This window comes from Mobula hypostoma, chromosome 13 (assembly GCF_963921235.1).
Source record: "Mobula hypostoma chromosome 13, sMobHyp1.1, whole genome shotgun sequence".
Classification (NCBI taxonomy): domain Eukaryota; kingdom Metazoa; phylum Chordata; class Chondrichthyes; order Myliobatiformes; family Myliobatidae; genus Mobula; species Mobula hypostoma.
In genome coordinates this window covers 5,943,387-5,966,751 of record NC_086109.1, presented here as the reverse complement: position 1 = coordinate 5,966,751, position 23,365 = coordinate 5,943,387, and the positions used below count along the sequence as shown (strand labels likewise).

General features: G+C 45.9%; 1 protein-coding gene across 1 annotated transcript in view; it reads left to right on the top strand.

Moving 5' to 3' along the window:
- Positions 1–23,365, top strand: part of LOC134355386 (MAP kinase-activated protein kinase 2) — a 234,005-nt gene that overhangs the window by 116,467 nt on the left and 94,173 nt on the right. The window contains exon 2 of the mRNA XM_063065184.1: positions 21,720–21,859. Within this exon, the coding sequence (XP_062921254.1) occupies positions 21,720–21,859 (140 nt within the window). The remainder of the gene's footprint in view (positions 1–21,719; positions 21,860–23,365) is intronic.

The following is a 23,365-nucleotide window of genomic DNA, read 5'->3' as shown; positions in this document are numbered from 1 at the left end:
GATCTTCAACTTCCTCACAGACAGGACCCAGGCTGTAAAAATAGGGGACAAGCTCTCCTCTACAATCACTCTGAGCACCGGTGCCCCACAAGGCTGTGTACTCAGCCCTCTGCTGTACTCACTGTACACCCATGATTGTGTAGCCAAGTTTCCATCGAACTCAATATACAAGTTTGCTGATGACGCAACAATTGTAGGCCGTATCTCAGGTAATGATGAGTTTGAGTACAGAGAGGAGATTAAGAACCTGGTGGCATGGTGCAAAGACAATAACCTATCCCTCAACGTCAGCAAGGCGAAGGAATTGGTTGTTGACTTCAGAAGGAGTAGCGGACCGCACGACCCAATTTACATCGGTGGTGCGCAAGTGGAACAGGTCAAAAGCTTTAAGTTCCTCGGGGTCAATATCACAAATGACCTGACTTGGTCCAACCAAGCAGAGTCCACTGCCAAGAAGGCCCACCAGCGCATTTACTTCCTGAGAAAGCTAAAGAAATTTGGCCTGTCCCCTAAAACCCTCACTAATTTTTATAGATACACCGTAGAAAACATCCTTCTAGGGTGAATCACAACCTGGTATGGAAGTTGTCCTGTCCAAGACCGGAAGAAGCTGCAGAAGATCATGAACACGGCGCAGCACATCACACAAACAAATCTTCCGTCCTTGGACTCACTTTACACTGCACACTGTCGGAGCAGTGCTGCCAGGATAATCAAGGACACGACCCACCCAGCCAACACACTTTTCATCCCTCTTCCCTCCAGGAGAAGGCTCAGGAGCTTGAAGACTCGTACAGCCAGATTTGGGAACAGCTTCTTTCCAACTGTGATAAGACTGCTGAATGGATCCTGACCCAGATCTGGGCCATACCCTCCAAATATCCGGACCTGCCTCTCGGTTTTTTTGCACTACCTTACTTTCCCTTTTCTAGTTATGATTTATAATTTAAATTTTTAATATTTACTATCGATTTGTAATCCAGGGAGCGTGAAGCGCAGAATCAAATATCGCTGTGATGATTGTACACTCTAGTATCAATTGTTTGGTGATAATAAAGTAAAGTAAAGATTGGGGACAGAAAGGGAGTTTATCACAGTGTGCGGCAGGATCTGGACCAGCTGGAAAAATGGCAGATGGAATTTAATGCCGACAAGTGTGAGGTGTGGCACTTCAGTAGGACAAGCCAGGGTAGGCCTTACACAGTGAACGGTAGGGCACTGAGGAGTGTGGTAGAACAAAGGGATCTGCGAATACAGGTCCATAATCCGTTGAAAGCCACGTCACAGGTAGATAGGGTCATTTAAGAAAGCTTTCGGCACATTGGCCTTCAAAGATCAAAGTATTGACTATAGGAGTTAGGATGTCACGTTGAAGTTGTATAAAACGTTGGTGAGGCATAATTTGTAGTATTGTGTGCAGCTTTGGTCACCTACCAAGAGGAAAGGTGGAAATTGGATTGAAAGAGTACAGAGAAAGTTTACAAGGATGCTGCCGGGTCTGGAGAACCTGAGTTATAAGGAAAGATTGAATAGGTTAAGACTTTATTCCCTAGAACATAGAAGATTGAGGGGAGATTTGATAGAGGTATACAAAATTATGAGGGGTATAGGTAGGGTAAATGCAAACAAGCTTTTTCCAGAGGTTCAGTGAGACTACAACTGGAAGCCATGGGCTGAGGGTGAAAGGTGAAATGCTTAAGGGAGCATGAGGGGAAACTTCTTCATTCAGAGGGTGGAACAAGCTGCCATGGCAAGCGGTGGATGCAATTTCGATTTCAGCGTGTTTAAGAGAAGTTCGGATGGGTACACGGATGGGAGAGGTACAGAAGGCTGTGGTCCGGGTACAGGTCAATGAGGCTAGTCAGTTTAAATGGTTTGGCATGAACTGGATGGGCAGAAGGTCCTGTTTCTGTGCTATAGTTTTCTATGGCTCTAAACATACAGTCACCCAAAAAAAAACAATGTACTTTGCCCAAGTTACTGAGTGACATGTAAATCAATAGATCATGACATGCTGTTCAAGTTACTGGAAGTCTCAAGTGGGGCTCTCTGATGGGAATCATGTAGATAATGTGGAGTCACCTTCATACCAAGGCTCCTACTGTGGTTTTGGCATTGCACAGTCTGCAGATTGTGTACCACAGATCTCGACTGTGGTGGTCGCTGTACTGACTTACAGGAGGCAGGTTGTGATGTGACTTCCTGGTGAACAGGGGCAGGGTGTAGATGGTGCTACTGATTTATCAGAAGACCTACAGTTACATCCCCTCAAAGTGGAATTGTTGTATAAACTGTGTCAGCTGACTATTTTGATCATGCATTGCTGTCATAAATATTGCTGAGATAAGAGAGATGTCTTTTTTAAAAAAAAAAGCCAGTTGTACGGCTGTTCTCTTTGTATTGTGTTAGAGAAAAACCAACTTTTTTACCCCATCCGCACATTTTCTTACAAAGTAAGTCTATTCAGCCCATCGAGTCCATGTCGGCTTTCAGAAGCCTCCCTGTAACCCAGTTCTCCCTCGCACCTTCATCAATACTAATTCTCCCATTTCCACAAGGGGCAAGTTTCTGCCCTTGCATCTTTAGGATGTGGGAGGAAATTGGAGCACCTGGAGGAAACAGGACAGTCCCAGGGAGAAGAGACAAACTCCACCAGACAGTGCATGCCGGAGGTCGGGATGGGCCGGCTGTGAGGCAGTGGTGTGTGACCTATTCAGTGAAACTCCAGTGGTTGCTCATAGCTTGTTTTTTCATGTCTCTAGAAACTTAACCAGCTGCTTCCAGAGGTGACTCACTCCCTTTATGACACCATGGCGCTCATTGGCACCTCGACAACTTCGTTTTTTGTAACATTGCCTGGACTGATAGCCTGTCTCTAGCAATAGCTACGGGTGGCTCATCTCAGGACCCCCTGACGCAGCCCGCCTAGAAACCTACCCTCCAAACCCAGGCTTTCTCCAGCCTCTCAAGCATTGCTGAAAAATTCTTCTGCCCGCAGCGCCTGGCCTCCTCTTTTTATTCATCTGCCAGGGTTGCTGCCATCTAGTACCCTGGAACAATGTCCGTGGCCACCTCGTGCCAAGCTGTGGGAGGACAGAAATGAAACCCAGTCACTAGCACTGTAAAGCATCAGGCAAAGTGCAACACTACCATACCACCCCATGAAAGAAAATATCTTTTTATTTCATGAAATCCTTGTTATGTGTATTCCTTGCTAAGCAGCAGCCAGTACAGAACCATGCGGAAGTCTTAGGCACGTGTATACTGTCTGTAGCTCGGAGGCCTAAGACCTTTGCGCAGTACTGTAGTAATTTTATGTCTTGCACTGTACTGCTGCTACAAAAAATAACAGATTTCATGACATGTGGGAGTGATGATGACCCTGATTCTGATAGGGGTCTCTGTTGTGGACTGAGAGTGGGAAGGGGACAGGGAGAGGGGAATCGTGGTTGGGAAAAGGGGAAGGGAGAGGGGAGGGAGCAGGAAGCACCAGAGAGACATTGTGGCGACCCACTTTCTAGCACACACGAACCGGCTCACAACAGCGCACGCAGGCAGAGGGCTGGCCCCAAAAAGGGCGCCAGGCCATCTTCACCAGCAGGGGGAAAATCCCGCGCGTGGGAAGGGTCTGGGAATATGCATTCCCCACAGTAGTCCTGCCCAGGGAGGGCGGGAATGGGAAGGCTTGAAAGCAGGCCGCAAAGTTTGAATAAATCTCTTTCATCGCAACTCCAACTCACCGACTCCGTGTGGTTATTCTAGTGCTGTGTGTAGCACACCGCTACAACATTCTATAATGATCAATAAACAATTTTTTGAACCAAATAACCTTACCTGGTGCCTCAGGGCTGGGTGTGTCTGCACCCACACCACCCCTGCCTCGGGCACTCTTTCTCTGCTACCTGTGCCACAACCCTCCTGCCGCACTCTACCCTCGCCGTTCCCAACACACTTTGCTCCCGCCAGATTTACAAACTCGCTGTCCGCTCCACATTGACAAATACAGTACTGTGCAACAGTAAGTTCCTGACATCAATCTGATAACATCAGAATAAACTGGCCACTTTATTAGGTATTCCTGCTCGTTAATGCAAGTGTATAATCAGCTAATCATGTGGCAGCAACTCAATGCATAAAAGTCTGCAGACCTGGTCAAGAGGTTCAGTTGTTGTTCAGACCAAATATCAGAATGGGAAAGAAATATGAACTAAGTGACTTTGACCATGAATGATTGTTGGTGTCAGATGGGGTGGTATGAGTATCTCAAAAACTGCTGATCTCCTGGAATTTTCACGCACAGGAGTTTCTAGAGTTTTCAGAGAATGCTGCGAAAATCAAACAACATCCAGTGAGTAACACACATAAAATGTTGGAGGGACTCAGCAGGCCAGGCAGCATCGATGGGGGAAAAAAAGAGTACAGTCGATGTTTCGGGCTGAAACCCTTCGGCAAGACTGGAGAAAAGAAAGCTGAGGAGTAGATTTTAAAGGTGGGGGGAGGAGAGTGGGAACTAGCGGGTGATAGGTGAAACCTGGAGGGGGAGGGATGAAGTAAAGAGCTGGGAAGTTGATTGGTGAGATGAGGTGAGAGAGGGAAAAGTGGATGGGAAATGGAGAAGTGGGAGGAGGGGGTTGGGGGGCATTACTGGAAGTTTAAGAAATCGATGTTCATGCCATCAGGTTGGAGGCTACCGAAATGGAATGAATATAAGGTGTTGTTATCCAACCTAAGTGTAGCCTCATCGCGACAGTGGAGGAAGCCATGGATGAACATATCGGAATGGGAAGTGGAATTAAAATGGGTGGCCACTGGGAGATCCCGCTTGTTCTGGCGGACGGAATGTAGATGCCCGGCGAAACGATCTCCCAATCTAGGTCGGGTCTCACTGAGTGAGTGGTAGTTCTGTGGGTGAAAACACCTTGTTAAGCAGAGAGATCAGAGGAGAATGGGCAGACTTGCTGAAGTTGATAGGAACGTGACAGTAACTCAAACAACCACTCATTAGATTAGTGGTGGGCAGCAAATCATCTCTGAACGCACAACACATCAAACCTTGAAGTGGATGGGCTACAGCAGCAGAAGACCATGAACACAGACTCAGTGGCCACTTTATTAGGTACAGGAGGTACACAATATGGTAGCCACTGTTAGGGCATATTCTGGAGTTATGGTATGTAGCAAAAACTAATTTCTTCAGTCCTGAAGGTGGATTGTAGATTGAATTTAAAATGCAACACTGAACAATGTGCGTCCTAAAGCTGCATTTTGGGTCAAATCGCAAAGAAAGAAACGCTCATTTGATCGCAGAAGTCTGCATAAGGTGGTGTTAGAAAGTTTGTGAACCTTGTAGAATTTTCTCTATTTCTGCATAAATCTGACCCAAATATGACAGGATTTTCTAAAACTAAAGAAAACCCAATTAAATAAATAACATAAAAACATTACATTTGTTCATTTACTTATTGAGAAAAATGATCCAATATTACATGCATTTGTTGGAAAAAGTATGTGAACTTTTGTTTTCAGCAACTGGTGTGACCCCCTTGTACAGCAATAACTTCAACCAACCATTTCCAGTAACTGTTGATCTGTCCTGCGCATCAGTTTGGAGGAATTTCAGGACATTCCTCTTTACAAAACTGCTTCAATTCTGGGATGTTGGTGGGCTTCCTTGCATGAATTGCTTGCTTCAGGTCCTTCCACCAACATTTCTATAGGATTGAGGTCAGGACAGTGACTTGGCCATTTGAAATCATGAATTTTCTTTTTCTAAAACCAATCTATTGTTGATTTACTCTTGTCTTTAAGATCATTGTCTTGTTACATTATCCATCTTCTATTAAGCTTCAGGTGATGGACTGCTACCCTGACATTCTCCTGTAAAATGTCTTGATACAATTTTGATTTCATTATTCCCCCAACGATTGCAAGCTGTCCGGGCCCTGAGGCAGCAAACCATGATGCCCCAAACCATGATGCTTCTTCCACCATGCTTCACAGTTAGGATGAGGTTTTGGTGTTGGTGTGCAGTGCTCTTTTCCCTCCAAACATAGCAATGTGCATTTCTGCCAAGAAGTTCAACTTTTGTCTCATCTGTCCACAGAACATTGTCTCAAGTGTTGTAGAACATCCAGGTGGTCTTTTGCAAATTTGAGAAGTGCAGCTGTGTTTTTTTTTTGGAAAGCAGTGGTTTCCTCCATAGTATCCTTCCATGAACACCATTCTTGTTCAGTGTAGGTCATATTCATGCAGAAATAGGGAAAACTCTACAGGGTTTACAAACTTTCCAGCACCGTATGCATGAATGTGCCCCAGAGTCAGTGGGAATTAGCATTCATTTTGGATGTCTGTAAGAAGGAGGTGTGTGAAAACTGTATGTAATTCAAAGGAAGCATTGTAAATACATTGTAACTGTAGAATTGTCTTGCTGTTACCTTTGTTCTACAACATACAAAAATGTCATGTAATATTGGGTCAGGCAGGCCTCTTTCAAGAGTGTCTTGAATATGATACCTGCTGCTTGTTCTGCTGAATAAAGACTTGTGTATCTACCAGCTTCAGTGCCTCTCAGTCATACCAGCTACTGAATGTCTTCCTGCGAGATGGAGGAGTACGTATTGAGTAGGACCCAAATAAAGTGGAAATACTGCAAATACTCAGCAGGTCAGGCAGCATCTGTGGATAGAGAGACTCAGAATTAACTTTTTGTGTGAAGCCACTCCTTCGGAGGTTGGAGAAGATGGAGATAAGGTCTGGTATACAGAGAAAACATTGAAGTACATTCAACGCGGAAAGGAAACAAGAACTTGGCATTACATCTTACTTAGGGTAATGGTTGGCATGATGTTCAGCAGCTCCACTGTCACCGCTGTGTATAAGGAGCTTGTACATTTTCCCCATAACCTCTTGGGTTTCCTCCGGCTGCCCTGGTTTCCTCCCATATTCCAAAGGTGTACAGGTTGGGGTAAGTGAGTTGTGGGTACGTTATGATGGCACTGGAAGCTTGCCGACAGTTGTGGCTACATTCCACATGTGGTTGACACACTACTGCAACGCTTGGTCGTATCAGTGATCGGGTTCGATTGCCGTTACAGTCTGTTTGTACGTTCCCTCGTGAGCTTGTGGGTTTCTTCTCAGTGCTCCTTTCCCCTTCCACATTCCAAAGATGTACGGGTTAGGGTTAGTAGGTTGTAGGCAGGCCGTGTTGGCCTTGGAAACGTGGCGACTCTTGCGGGCTGCCCCCAGCACATCCTCGAACTGTGCTGGTTGCTGACGCAAGCGCCACAATTCCCCGTGTGCTTCGGTGTTTTGATGTACTTGTGCCAGACAAAACTAGCCTTTACTTAGAGGACCATACTTCCCTGTGTGCAGTGAGGTATCTGCCCGAGCGTCTGCCATGGAAGTTGAAGTCACCAGTTCCTGAATCTGACTCACGAGAGTGACTCAGCAGGCCAGGCAGCATCCAGAATCTTCCAGATAATCTTCCAGAAATAGTAAGGGACAGAGGGTCCAGTGAGATGGAGGAACTGAGCGAAATACATGTTAGTAGGGAAGTGGTGTTAGGTAAATTGAAGGGATTAAAGGCAGATAAATCCCCAGGGCCAGATGGTCTGCATCCCAGAGTGCTTAAGGAAGTAGCCCAAGAAATAGTGGATGCATTAGTGATAATTTTTCAAAACTCGTTAGATTCTGGACTAGTTCCTGAGGATTGGAGGGTGGCTAATGTAACCCCACTTTTTAAAAAAGGAGGGAGAGAGAAACCGGGGAATTATAGACCGGTTAGCCTAACGTCGGTGGTGGGGAAACTGCTGGAGTCAGTTATCAAAGATGTGATAACAGCACATTTGGAAAGCGGTGATATCATCGGACAAAGTCAGCATGGATTTGTGAAAGGAAAATCATGTCTGACGAATCTCATAGAATTTTTTGAGGATGTAACTAGTAGAGTGGATAGGGGAGAACCAGTGGATGTGGTATATTTGGATTTTCAAAAGGCTTTTGACAAGGTCCCACACAGGAGATTAGTGTGCAAACTTAAAGCAAACGGTATTGGGGGTAAGATATTGATGTGGATAGAGAATTGGTTGGCAGACAGGAAGCAAAGAGTGGGAATAAACGGGACTTTTTCAGAATGGCAGGCAGTGACTAGTGGGGTACCGCAAGGCTCAGTGCTGGGACCCCAGTTGTTTACAATATATATTAATGACTTGGATGAGGGAATTAAATGCAGCATCTCCAAGTTTGCGGATGACACGAAGCTGGGCGGCAGTGTTAGCTGTGAGGAGGATGCTAAGAGGATGTAGGGTGACTTGGATAGGTTGGGTGAGTGGGCAAATTCATGGCAGATGCAATTTAATGTGGATAAATGTGAAGTTATCCACTTTGGTGGCAAAAATAGGAAAACAGATTATTATCTGAATGGTGACCGATTAGGAAAAGGGGAGGTGCAACGAGACCTGGGTGTCATTATACACCAGTCATTGAAAGTGGGCATGCAGGTACAGCAGGCGGTGAAAAAGGCGAATGGTATGCTGGCATTTATAGCGAGAGGATTCGAGTACAGGAGCAGGGAGGTACTACTGCAGTTGTACAAGGCCTTGGTGAGACCAGACCTGGAGTATTGTGTGCAGTTTTGGTCCCCTAATCTGAGGAAAGACATCCTTGCCATAGAGGGAGTACAAAGAAGGTTCACCAGATTGCTCCTGGGATGGCAGGACTTTCATATGAAGAAAGACTGGATGAACTGGTCTTGTACTCGTTGGAATTTAGAAGATTGAGGGGGGATCTGATTGAAACGTATAAAATCCTAAAGGGATTGGACAGGCTTGATGCAGGAAGATTGTTCCCGATGTTGGGGAAGTCCAGAACAAGGGGTCACAGTTTGAGGATAAAGGGGAAGCCTTTTAGGACCGAGATTAGGAAAAACTGCTTCACACAGAGAGTGGTGAATCTGTGGAATTCTCTGCCACAGGAAACAGTTGAGGCCAGTTCATTGGCTATATTTAAGAGGGAGTTAGATATGGCCCTTGTGGCTACGGGAATCAGGGGGTATGGAGGGAAGGCTGGTGCAGGGTTCTGAGTTGGATGATCAGCCATGATCATAATAAATGGCAGTGCAGGCTCGAAGGGCCGAATGGCCTACTCCTGCACCTATTTTCTATGTTTCTATCTATGGGAAAGAGTAAACAGTCACCGTTTTTGGCTGAGACCCTTCCTCAGGACTGGGAGGGGAGGGCTGATATGCCTGAATTAAAAGGTGGGGGGAAAGGTCCTGAAGAAGCGTCTCGGCCCAAAACATCGACTATACTATAGAGTGGATACTATAGTGAGAGTGCAGAGGAGTGGATACTATAGAGAGTGCAGAGGAGTGGATACTATAGAGAGTGCAGAGGAGCTTTACTAGGATGTTGCCTGGATTGGAGGGCATACTTTATGAGAATAGGTTGAGTGAACTTGGCCTTTTCTCCTTGGAGTGACGGAGGATGAGAGGTGACCTAATAGAGGTGTGCAAGATAATGAGAGGCATTGATCGTGCGGATAGCCAGTGGCTTTTCCCCAGGACTGAAATGGCTAACAAACGGGGGGCGTATTTTTAAGGTGCTTGGAAATAGGTACCGAGGGGATGTCAGGGGTAAGTTTTCCACACACAGAATGGTGGGTGCATGGCACGTACTGCCGGCAGTGATGGTGGAAGCGGATACAATAGGGTCTTTTAAGGGCCTCTTAGATAGGTACATGGAGCTTAGAAAAATAGAGGGCTATGCACTAGAGAAATTCTAGACAGATTCTAGAGTAGGTTACATGGTCGGCACAACATTGTGGGCCGAAGGGCCTGTAATGTGCTTTAGATTTGTATGCTCTATGTTATATACTTTTTCCCGTAGATGTTGCTTGGTCTGCTGAGTTTCTCCAGCATTCTGTATGTGTTGCTCCGGATTTCCAGCCGGTGCAGATTTCCTCGTGCCAGAGCCTGAGGGGAATGGATAGGACAAATGAGTAGGGGCCCTGGAAGGGCTCAGGGGGTCTGGCAGCATCTGAAATCAGGAGGTGCATGTCAATGTGTCAGGATGAGGCACTGAACTAGGATAGATAGGAATGTGGGATTCGTTGGTTTGAAGAGCCAGTATCTATCCCATACTTTCCAATGAGATGAAGGCAACATCAAAGATGCAAGGAGTTTACGCAATAGCTGGTTGTGGTCTGGTCCCTCAGTGGAGATTATTACTGCATCTTATTTTACTAGAAAGCCACAGGAACTGTGGAGATCATTCAGTATCAGGTTTGATATCACTGACATATGTCATGAAGTTTGTCATTATGTGGTAGCAGTGCATTGCAATAGTTCACTCATTCTGTGCCGTGTCATTTGAGGTGGGCGATCATGGTCTTGCTGTGATCGTGATGGTTCTTGGCCAATTTTTCAACCAAAGTGGTCTGCCATTGCCTTCTTCTGGGCAGTGTCTTTACAAGATCGGTGAGCCCAGCCATTATCAATACTCTTCAGAGATTGTCTGCCTGGCATCAGTGGTCGCAAAACCAGGACATGAAGCTTTAATGGCTTCATGTGACCCTGATCAGGGGGCCTAAGGTGCCACACCTCACCCCAGGGTGACCTGCAGGCTAGCGGAGGGAAGGAGTGTCTTACACCTCCTTTGGTAAAGATGTATCTCCACCCCGCCACCCTGACCTAATAAAAACTATGAATTACAGTGAGAAGTACATATAAATATTTAAAAAGTTAAATGAATTAAATAGTGTAAAAAGAGGGGAAAAAAGTCTTGAGGTAGTGTTCATGGATTCATTGTCCATTCACAAATCAGATGGAAGAAGCTGTTCCTGAATCATTGAGTGTGTGCCTTCAGGCTCCTGTACCTCCTCCCTGATAGTAATAATGGAAAGAGGGTATGTCTTGGGATGGGCATCCTTTTTGTAGCATCGCTCCCTGTAGATGCCTGGGAGGCTAGAGCTGACTGAGTTCACAACTCTGCAGTTTTTTCTCAGTCCTGTGCAGTGCCCCCACCCCCCCGTACCAGATGGTGATGCAGCCAGTTAGAATGTTCTCCACGGGACATATGTAGAAATTTGTAAGTGTCTTTGGTCAGGGGTCCCCAACCTTCTTTGCACTGCGGACCGGTTTAATATTGACAATATTCTTGCGGACCGGCGGCAGGGGGTAGGGGTGGTGGTAGGGTTGCCAACGGACAAGAGTAGCAGTCAAATACGTTGTGTTTACCCAGAGAAAGACTACAATGACCATGAAGCCTTGCGCGGGCACCAGTGTGCATGTGTGACTTGCGCATGCGTGTACCTGCCAATTTTTTTCTGCAAATCGTTTTTGGCGATTCTGTTCAGGGCGGGGGGTGTTAATCACGACCGGAATATAGGTGATAAGTGGCTAATACACTCAATTTCGTTTCTAAAAGGGTTTATCTAATGAATTTAATATTAAACACACAGTGCATATTTTCCTCGCATGAATATAGTGATGTCAATTATAAGGGGAGGACAGGGGAGCTTGAAGTAAGTGTTGAATGAACTTCCAGTAGAAGTGGTAGAGGCAGGTTCGATATTATCATTTAGAGAAAAATTGGATAAGTATATGGACAGGAAAGGAATGGAGAGTTATGGGCTGAATGCAGGTCGGTGGGACTAGGTGAGAGTAGCGTTCGGCGTGGGCTAGAAGGGCCGAGATGGCCTGTTTCCATGCTGTAATTGTTATATGGTTATATAAGTAAGTCAATAGCTTCATAACATTTTAAGTAACATTTGGATATTAAACACACAGCACATATTTTCCCCGTATGAACATATAAAATCATAGCAACACACCAATATCGCTGAATCAGTGGGAGCCCTGGGCTTGTTTTCCTGCAACAACACGGTCCCATCGAGGGTTGATGGGAGACAGCGATACTCGAACGGGATTCCTTATGTCCAGTCTATTCCGCAATTTAGTTTTCCTTGCATTCATTGCAGAAAACTCCACTTCGCAGAAAACAGTTGAAAATGGAAGCAACATTTTCAGTGCTTTCGTGGCTATCTCAGGATATTTAGCCTTGACTTTGATCCAGGATGCCGGCAGAGATGTTATGTCAAACATACTTTTCAGCCCGCCGTCATTTGCAAGCTCCAGGGGTTGATCTCCTTCCCGCGCTGACGTGGATGATGCGTGAGTTCAAGCTCAACAGTGCGTGACAGGGAATGAGGAAAGGTGCAGCTGACTCATATTGCCAAATCATATCGTTTCCTCGCGGCCTGGTAGCACATGCTTTGCGGCCCGGCCCGGTGATTGGGGACCGCTGTCTTTGGTGATGCACCAAATCTCTTCAAACTCCTAATGAAATGTAGCCACTGTCATGCCTTCTTCGTAGCTGGATCCAGCGTTCGGCAGCAAGCATGGACCCATTCTTGTGACAACCAAACCTTTGTGGTACATTGTATATTTTTAATTTGATTTCCACTGTGGTCAGACTCTTGGACAGATCCACCTGTATGATAAAATGGACTCTTTGAATTCATTTTATTATCAACCATATACATGTATACCACCAAATGAAACTACCTTTCTCCAGAGACTAAGGTGCACAACACGGTGCGTATAACTCACACACGACACATAAGATAATATTACCAAATAAGCTGCATTTACAGCCCAAGTTAAAAAGGAAGCAGTGTAACTCTCCTCTCCTATCAGGTTCTTTCTTCTCCAGCCCTTGACCTTTCCCACCCGCCTGGCGTCACCTATCACCTTCCAGCTGGTCTCTTCCCCTTTTTGTTCTGGAATCTAAAAACGCAAATGACAGGAATTCTGCAGATGCTGGAAATTCAAGCAACACACATCAAAGTTGCTGGTGAACGCAGCAGGCCAGGCAGCATCTCTAGGAAGAGGTACAGTCGACGTTTCAGGCCGAGACCCTTCGTCAGGACTAACTGAAGGAAGAGTGAGTAAGAGATTTGAAAGTTGGAAGGGGAGGGGGAGATCCAAAATGATAGGAGAAGACAGGAGGGGGAGGGATTAGTTTTCGTTGCATTCATTGCAGAAAACTCCGCTTCGCAGAGAACTGTTGAAAATGGAAGCAACATTTTCAGTGCTTTCATGGCTATCTCAGGATATTTAGCCTTGACTTTGATCCAGAATGCCGGCAGAGATGTTATGTCAAACATACTTTTCAGCCCACTCCATCCCTCCCCCTCCTGTCTTCTCCTATCATTTTGGATCTCCCCTTCCCCCTCCAACTTTCAAATCTCTTACTCACTCTTCCTTCAGTTAGTCCTGACGAAGGGTCTCGGCCTGAAATGTCGACTGTACCTCTTCCTAGAGATGCTGCCTGGCCTGCTGCGTTCACCAGCAACTTTTATGTGTGTTGCTTGTTCTGGAATCTTCCCCCTTCCTTCTCAGTCCTGAAGAAGTGTCCCGGCCTGAAAGGTAGACTGTTCTTTTCCATAGATGCTGCCTGACCTGCTGAATCCCTCCAGCATTCTGTGTGTGTTGCTTTGGATTTCCAGCATCTGCAGACTTTCAGCTGTTCATCTTGCAGCTCCTGCTGGCCCTTCACATGTGACGAGACCCTGGAGGTGACACACGAGCTATTTGTTATTATCTTGCAGTTTATCATTTACCTGCACTGCATTTTCTCAGTAGCTTTTACACTTTCTTCAGCATTGTTACTGTATTGCTTGGTTCATCGTGCTGTAACTATTTGATTGGTATGAATAGTATGCTAGACAATTTGTCAATAATAAACCAGTTCCATTACCAGCTGCCCCTGGTGAGGCCAGCATTTATTGTTCATCCTTAACGAACCCTGAGAGGACCGGGAACTCTCTATTAGCTACCTCCCACACCGAGTAAAGCAGCCACTGGGTGCTTTTGCCCACCGAACAGCTCACTGGATGTTTTTTGTTTCTTGCACCATTCTGTGTAAAGTCTAGAGCACAGGTTGCCAACCTGGGGACCACAGACCCCTTGTGTAGTGGTATTGGTCTGTGACATAAAAAAGGTTGAGACCCCTGTTCATGAAAATCCTAGGAGATGAGCAGTTTCTGAGATACTCAAACCACCCTGTGTGGCACCAACAATCATTCCATGGTCCAAGTCACTTCAATATCATTTCTTCCCCAGTCTGATGTTTGTTCTAAACAACAAGAGCTGAACCTCCTGACCATGTCTGCATGCTTTTATGCATTGAGTTGCTGCCGTGTGATTGGCTGATTAGGTACTTGCGTTAACAAGCAGGTGGACAGGTGTACCTAATAAAGTGGCCACTGAGTGCGTCTCCAGATTCGAAAAGCTCACTGGTGTCACGCCCCCTCCCTTCTAGTTTTTTTTCTCTGGTTAAAGCAGATTGTGCTTGAAACAATCAGCAAGTCAGGCATGATCTTTAGAGTTAATGTCAGAAACGAGTTAACCTTTTAGCTCAATGACTTTTCATCAGAATGGGGGGCGGGCTGTTTTTCTCTCCTTCTGTAGATGCTGCTGTACCTGCTAAACCGTCGCAGCACCTTCTCCTTTTAGTTAAAGGTCCCAGCATCTGCAGGGTTTTTTTCTTGGGCTTGCAGGAGTCTCAGGGTTTGAGTGGTGAAGCTTTGGAAATGACTGCTGTGCACTGTGTAACTGGCACACTGACCTGCTGTAGAACGCGCCCAACTGATGGACTAATTCTCTGATGGGCAGACCGCAAACACACGAGGCAGAAAAGGAGGAGGCGACTGACACAATTTTGAAGTTGCGAGTTTGTTGTTTGGGAACTTTGGTTCAGATGCAAACCAAATGTCCCCTTATCAAGATCAGGCAGAGTGCCATTCAGACAGAATCAACACCTTAGTGGTTTGGGTGTTAAACCTAGACCACTGTCTTGCCTCCTTTGCTGAGCATCGTGAGCTGGTTGTCACTTCAGACTGCTGCCACAGCAGAGGTTGCTTTGATTGCGAAGTCTTCGCTCTCCACTTGTGCTCCAAGTTCAAAGTCATTTTATTGTCAAAGTGTGTATATGTCACCGTGTGCTACCCTGGGATTCATTTTCTCGTGGGCATTCAAAGCAGAACAGCGTCGTACAACCGAATCAATGAATAACTGCACATAAACAAAGTTTGATAAACAACCAATGTGCAAAAGAAAACAAACTGTGCACCATGCAAAAAGTAAATAATACTCAGCTTATGAGATGCAGAGTCCTTGAAGGTGAATCCAGAAGTTGTGGAACCGGTTCAGCATTGAGTTGAGTGAAGTTATCCGCGCTGGTTCGGGAGCCTGGTGGTTGAAGGGGTAGTAACTGTTCCTGAACCCGGAACAGGGTCTCCCAGGTATAGGTGGGGCCTCTGCAGCCTCAGTGCCGAGCTTCTGCTTCACCCGTAGCACGGCGGCTGCCGTGCCGGGACCCGACATAAACTAGGGGACCTCTTCGTCGAGCACCTTCACTCCATCTGCCAAAACGGGGACTGTACATGTGGAGCAGTCCTGATGGTTCAGTAAAAAACCAAATTGACTATATTTTAGTACCCAATCGGTTCAGGAATGGAGTGAAGCAGGTGAAAATGTACCCTGGTAGTGACTGTTATACAGATCACAGCCCTGTGGTATTGGACATGAGTGTGCGTTCAACGAAGATGAGAAAGGCCAAACCATCAAATAAGATAGACTTTGATTTACTCATTACGGATGAAGCAAAAAAGATCGAATAATTGGTCGAAACGGAGAATAGATTTTCAGTCTTAGGTGACGAGGGTAGCAACATGGCAGTGGAGAACATCTGGGAGGAGTTTAAAACAACAGTGATAGAAGTTGCGGAAAAGACTTTGGGTTTTCGGAAAAAGAGCAAAAGACAATACCCTTGGTTCACCAATGAGTTGAGAAAGTTAACTGAAGAAAGAAGAAAGGTAAAACATTGGGATAATGAACGATACAAAGCCCTACACCGCTTGATTCAAAGAAAATGCAAGGAAGCGAAAGAGAATTGGATGAATGAACAGTGCGAAGAAATTGAGCAGTATGAACAAAGTCATGATTATAGAGGCTTTCACCAAAAGGTAAAGAATATGACGAAATTAAAGAGGACCGTGCCATCAGCTGGGTGTATTGAAGACGGTAGTGGTAATCCATGCTATGAGAAAGAAGAGATCATGGACAAATGGGTTGAGTACATCTCAGAATTATTTGAAGGTAGCAGGATTGAGGATTTACCAGAATTAAACCAAATGACTAATCAACCTAAAATATCGATGTCAGAAATGGAAAGTGCGATTCAGAGTCTAAAAGTCAGAAAGGCGGCCGGTGAAGATAAGATTTCCACTGAAATTCTGAAATCACTTGGTCCGAAGGGAAAAACGAACCTTTTAGTGATGTTAGACAACAGGAAATCTTCCGGAGGACTTTCTGAAATCTGTATTTATCGCCTTACCAAAAAAGCCAAGGACGATAAAATGTAATGAACACAGGACGACAAGCATAATGTCTCACTGCGTCAAGCTACTGTTGAAAGTAGTGTTCGGCAGAATGAAAGGTACAATCAGCGATGAAATTGGAGAAATGCAGTTTGGTTTTCGTAAAGGCTCAGGAACAAGGGAAGGAGTACTTGCGATGAGAAACATCATGGAGAGATGCATTGAGGCACAAAAGACCATCTACTTATCCTTTATTGACTATGAAAAGGTTTTTGATAAAGTAAGACGTGAGAAAGTAATAGAGGTGCTGAACAAGTACGATCTGGGATGGGAGAATGTGCAGATAATAAGGAACTTGTATTGGAAACAGAAAGCAGCGGTCAGGGTAGAAAATGAGCTATCACCATGGGCATGTATTAAACGAGGTGTAAGGCAAGGCTGTGTTGGCTCGCGGGATTTGTTCAACCTCTACGGAGGATGGATTTTTCAGGAATGTGACCATCAGGAGACAGGTATTCCAATCGGAGGCTGGAAGGTGGATAACATCAGGTATGCGGATGACACCGTGTTGTTAGCTGACAGCAAAAGCGAACTGCAAATTATGCTGAATAAAGTGAATGAGAAAAGCCTTGACTACGGACTTAAAATCAACCCTAAGAAAACAAAATTGATGGTAGTAAGCAAAACAAACACTAAAGACTCATTCATGATGGTATCGTTACAAGTGAATGGACAAGACATGGACCAGGTGCGAAAGTCTGAATATCTTGGCAGTTGTCTGACAGATGACGGGAGATGTGAGTTGAGATCAGAAGGAGAATAAGTATGGCTAAGACCCAGTTCATGAAGCTAAAAGATCTACTATGCAATCGGAAGGTAGACATCCAAAGCAGAATCCGCTTCCTCGAGCGTTACGTATGGTCAGTACTGAGGTATGGATCAAAAACATGGACCCTGAAGAAGGATGACATGAAGCGAATTAATGCTTTTGAAATGTGGTGCTATTGACGAATGTTGAAGATCAGCTGGGTAGAGAAAGTTTCAAATGAGAGGGTTTTGTCTGAAGTTGATAGACCACGGATATTGCTGGAGAAGACTATGAAGTTAAAAGTTGCTTATTGTAGACACGTTACACGGAGAGATGACATCTTGTCGGTCTTGCTATATGGAAAGGTGGAGGGAAAGAAAGGAAGAGGAAGGCAAAGAACAACGTGGCTGGATCACATCAAGGATTGGACCAAGCTGGACAAGACTAGGCATGTTGTGGACAAGTGTCGGGACAGAGCGGCGTGGAGGGAAATCGTCTGCCAACTGGAAATTCCAGATGCGACCTAACGACAACGTCGAACCCGGTGGTGTGAGTCCTGAGGCTCCGCTATTTCCTGCCTGGTGGCAGCAGCGAGAAAAGAGCATGTCCTAGCTGGTGGAGGTCTTCGATGATGGAAGCTGCTTTCTTGTTTTAGTGCTTCTTGTAGATGTGCTCAGTGGTGGGGAAGGCTTTGGACCGTGATGGACTGTGTGTGTCTACCACTTTTTGTAGGCTTTTTCATTCCTGGGCATTGGTGTTTCCATACCAGGCCGTGATGCAACCAGTCAGGATGCTGTCGACTGTGCGTGCGACAAGTGCCAAATTTCCTCCACCTTTGCAGTGCTGTGAATTGAGACAGTTTGTTGCTGTGGCTCTGTCAAACAGTCACTCATGAAATTCCATTCTCTTCAAAACCTGGAACTTCTGTCAGCTGACTCTGAATGGTGCCTCTGTGGTTTGGCCAAGTGAGCTGTTCTAACGTGGGTTCCTGCGTGTTGAAATTTCTGCACGTGTTGACTAACGTGAAATCTAAAATAAAAACAGGAAAGTTGAAATGTGAAGTACTCCAGGATCTCTGCTCTGTGTGTTTGTGTGTGTCTTCCTGAATGATCATTCTCAATCGCCCTGGTGAAAGAATCTCACCTGCTCACCTACCTTCATTGGAACAAAATCACAGAATGGTTACAGCAGGGAAGGATACCATTTGGCCCATTAAGCCTGTACTGTGTCTCTATAATCCTAACAGATAATTATATGTAAGGATGTGGCGAAAGCCTTTTAAAAAGAAATACAATTTCAGAAAAATATATTGCATAATTTCTTCAAAAGGTTGGACAAATTGTGTGATTCAGATTTGTTAATTTATCACACGTACATCGAAGCATGCAGTGAAATGCTTCATTAACACCCAATACCAGATTAAGGATTGTAACCAGTGTTCGTGGATCTAAGATTACAATTAGGGATGCAAGAGCATAGACACTCAAAAGTATATGGAGGAGTGAGATCATTCAGAGCCGTAAAATTCTTTTAGAATTAATCCTAAAGGACATGGGCAGCCAGTGTAATGATGCCAGTACCAGTGAAATGTGCTCAGACTTTCTTTTTGGGTTAAGATTCTTGCATCTTGAACAAGTTGCGTCCGATTTGTATCTGTCTTGGGCAGTCCTGAAAAGGTTGCATTACTGTAGTCTAATTGGCTGTAAACGAAAGCGTGTTTTCAATTTTTCTGCATCTTGAGATGAACACCTTATATTCCATCTGGGTAGCCTCCAACCTGATGGCATGAACATCGACTTCTCTAACTTCCGCTAAGGCCGCCCCCCCCCCCCCACCGCATACCCCATCTGTTACTCATTTTTATGCACACATTCTTTCTCTCACTCTCCTTTTTCTCCCTCTGTCCCTCTGAATATACCTCTTGCCCATCCTCTGGGTCACACCCCCCCCTTGTCTTTCTTCCCGGACCTCCTGTCCCATGATCCTCAAGTATCCCTTTTGCCAATCACCTGTCCAGCTCTTGGCTCTATCCCTCCCCCTCCTGTCTTCTCCTATCATTTTGGATCTCCCCCTCCCCCTCCAGCTTTCAAATCCCTTACTCACTCTTCCTTCAGTTAGTCCTGACGAAGGGTCTCGGCCTGAAACGTCGACTGCGCCTCTTCCTATAGATGCTGCCTGGCCTGCTGCGTTCACCAGCAACATTGATGTATGTTGCTTGAATTTCCAGCATCTGCAGAATTCCTGTTGTTTGCGTTTAAACTCTTTTCAATGTTCCTTAAATGAAAGAACGCAGTTTTAATCGTGTGGTTAATATGTGATTTGAAATTTAGCTCAGAGTCAATAATAATGCCTCATCGGTTTGACTTGCTCAAAATGCAGTTCCCCTTCCTCCCACCCATCCATTCACACACACATAAAGGCCTCAACTCCAGGATAGGCCACCTCCGGGTCTCCAGCCTTCAGTAGTCTCAGAGACTTGCAGACCTCAGGCCTCCAATGGAAGGGCTATCAGTCGCTCTCTCTCTTCCCAGAGCCCTGTACCACTTTACATTCATTACATTCAGATGTGTTACCTGGCTCACTTTTGAACACGACATTCGAATCTGTATCTGCTCCTCAAGTTGGTCGTAAATTTCACATGTTCAGAGTTAGGAGTACGTTTATTATCAAAGTGTGTATACAGTATACAACCTTGAGATTTGTCATCACAAATCATAGAAACACCATAGAACCTGCTTAAAGAAACACCCCCCCCCCCCAACAATAATCATCAAACACGCAAGGTGTATGTGGCTTTCCTCTGGGTGCTCCGGTTTACTTCCACGTTCCAAAGTCGTAGCGGTCAAGGGCCGTGAGTTGTGGGCATGCTACGTCGGCTTCAGAAACGTGGTGACATTTGCAGGCTGCTGCCAGCACATCCTTCAACCGTGCTGGTCATTGATGCAGAGCGACTCATTTCACTGTGTATGTCCCAGATAAAGCTAATCCATATTCCATGTCCAAACCACTGAGTGTGTAGTAAACACGAGGAATTCTGCAGATGCTGGAAATTCAAGCAATACACGTCAAAGTTGCTGGTGAACGCAGCAGGCCAGGCAGCATCTCTAGGAAGAGGTACAGTCAACGTTTCGGGCCGAGACCCTTCGTCAGGACTAACTGAAAGAAGAGTTAGTAAGAGATTTGAAAGTGGGAGTGGGAGGGGGAGATCCGAAATGATAGGAGAAGACAGGAGAGGGAGGGATGGAGCCAAGAGCTGGACAGGTGATTGGTAAAAGGGGTATGAGAGGATCATGGGACAGGAGGCCCAGGGAGAAAGACAGGGGGTGGGGGGAACCCAGAGGACAGGCAAGGGGTATAGTCAGAGGGACAGAGGGAGAAAAAGGAGAGAGAGAGAAAGAATGTGTGTATATAAATAAATAACGGATGGGGTACGAGGGGGAGATGGGGCATTAGCGGAAGTTAGAGGAGTCAATGTTCATGCCATCAGGTTGGAGGCTACCCAGACGGAATATAAGGTGTTGTTCCTCCAACCTGAGTGTGGCTTCATCTTTACAGTAGAGGAGGCTGTGGATAGACATATCAGAATGGGAATGGGATGTGAATTAAAATGTGTGGCAATCACCTCACCTTCTGTCTGTTGCTTTCAGTCAGTAGCATTGGTCTAATGCAGGGGTTCCCAGCCACCTTTATGCCATGGACCCCTACCATTAACTGAAGGGTCCATAGACCCCAGGTTGGGAACCCCTGGTCTAATGGGCCAGATGGCCCCATTCTTCTCCTATATCTTGCGGTCTAATGGCTCTGTCCGTCTGCTCCGTCTCTGTGCTTCATGATTTTACATGCCTCCTGCACCTAACAAAGTGACCACTGAGTCCACGTTCGTGGCCTTCTGCTCCTGTAGCCCATCCACTTCAAGATTCCACGTGTTGTGCATTCAGAGATGCTGTTCTGCTCATCATTGTTGTAACACGTGGTTATTTGAGTTACTGTCACCTTCTTGTCAGCTTGAATCAGTCTGGCCATTGTCCTCTGACCTCTCTCATTAACGCGGTGTTTTTGCCCTCAGAACTGCTACTCACTGGATTTTTTTTTTCGTTTTTCCGCACCATTCTCTGTAAACCCTGGAGACTGTTGTGCGTGTGAAAATCCCGGGAGATCAGCAGTTTCTGAGATACTCAAACCACCCTGTCTGGCAGCAACAGTCATTCCATGGTCAAGCTCACTTAGATCATATTCCTTCCCCCATTCTGATGTTTGGTCTGAACAACAATTGAACCTCTTGACATGCCTTTATACATTGAGTTGCTGCCTCATGATTGGCTGATTAGATGTTTGCATTAATAAGCAGGTGTACAGGTCTTCCTAATAAAGTGGTGTCCTATCCCCATTCAGCCTACTTTGTTCCAATATGAATTGTCCCAACACCACCTGTCTATCTGCCTCCCTTGTGCCTGCAGCGTGCTGCCTTCCTGTACCCGGTGTGGAGCCCTTCTCCTGAGTTTAACACTACCTCCTCCTCCTCTCTCCTCAGATGCTGCAGGACTGTTCGAAGGCCCGGCGGGAGATGGATCTCCACTGCCGAGCGTCCGGCTGCAATCACATAGTCCGCATTGTGGACGTCTACGAGAACTTGTACCAGGGGAGGAAGTGCCTTCTTATCGTCATGGAATGGTGAGTCCCTGCACACTGATGCTTTGTACTACCGTACTGCTGCCCGGTGAAGGGGAGCAAAATCACACAGTCTCACTGGCTCATCTTGTCCGTGCTGGCCGAAATGCCCATCTACAGTAGTCCCATCCACCTGCATTTGGCCCATCTCGGTGGGTGAGTGTTTTGGAGACAGTAGGAAGGATGTGGAAGCTTTAGAGAGAATGCAGTGAAGATTTACCAGGATGCTGCCTGGATTAGAGAGCAGATCCTATGAGGAAGCGTTGATTGAACGAGCGCTTTGGTCTTTGGAGTGAAGGCGGATGAGAGGTGACTTGGTATGAAGTGTGCAAGTTGATAACAGGTGTAATTAGAGTGGACAGCTGGCAACTTTCTCCCAGGGTGGAAATGGCTATAACGAGGCAGCATTAAGCTTTTAATAATCTGATGGGGGGCTTCTTCACTCAGAAGGTGAAGCAAGTGTGAAACGAGCTTCCAGCAGAAGTGATGGGCTTGGGTTTGATTTCAACACTTAAAAAGAAATTTGAGTAAGTATTTGAATGGAAGAGTATGGAGGGCCATGGTCTGGGTGCAGATTGGTGGGACGAGTTCAGCATGGTCTAGATGGGCTGAAGAGCCTGCTTCTGTGCTGTAGTGTTGTAAGTCTCTGTGTCTGCAATATGCCCAGACAGATGAGTTGTTCTTCAGGTTTGTGTTGGGCTTCGTTAGAACAGCGCAGGAGCTCACAGACAGAAATGTCATTGTGGGGAGTCCAATCTATACTGAAAAGGTTACTTTCCTTGGAGGTGTCTTTGAATTCTCTACCTTCTTTCCTTTGTATGTCTCTTTCTTTTGCCTGTTACGCTGCTGGGTGTTTAGGGCAGCAATGAAGGTCCTCCGTCTCTGGTGGCGATCATGGCTTCCTTCATCGTGTCAGTAGCTTTCTCTCAGTCATGCAAGTCCCGGGTGGAGACACAGGAATATCCGTTGTCACAGATATTGAAGGATTCTTCAGTGTTGTTTCCATAACAGTTTTGTTTGACCAGTTAGGGTTGTTAGCTCTGAGCTGAACCCCTGAACCTGGAGGACCAGTGGACCACTCTTAGTCTGCCCTCTACCCTTTGACCTGTTTGTGGCATGTGATCCTACTAGGTTGTGGTCCTCTCATGAGAGAGGAAGAGAGAGAGAGAGAGAGAATGAGAATGAAAAAAGAAAAAAGAAAAAAAATAGGCTGGTTTTGTTGTGGAGAGGGTGGCAGACAGATGTTGCAACTCTGAAACCTTTCAGCCACAATGCTACAAAAAATGGCAGGTCCACCACTGCAGCCCTAGATTCCCTTACTTGGAGGCCTTCCACTTGTCCTAGCAACACACACACAAAATGCTGGAGGAACTCGGCAGGCCAGGCAGCATCTATGGAAAAGAGTACAGTCGACGTTTCGGGCCGAGATCCTTCACCAGGACTGGAATAAAAAAGATGAGGAGTCAGAGTTAGAAGATGGGGGGAGGGGAGAAAGAGACATGAAGTGAA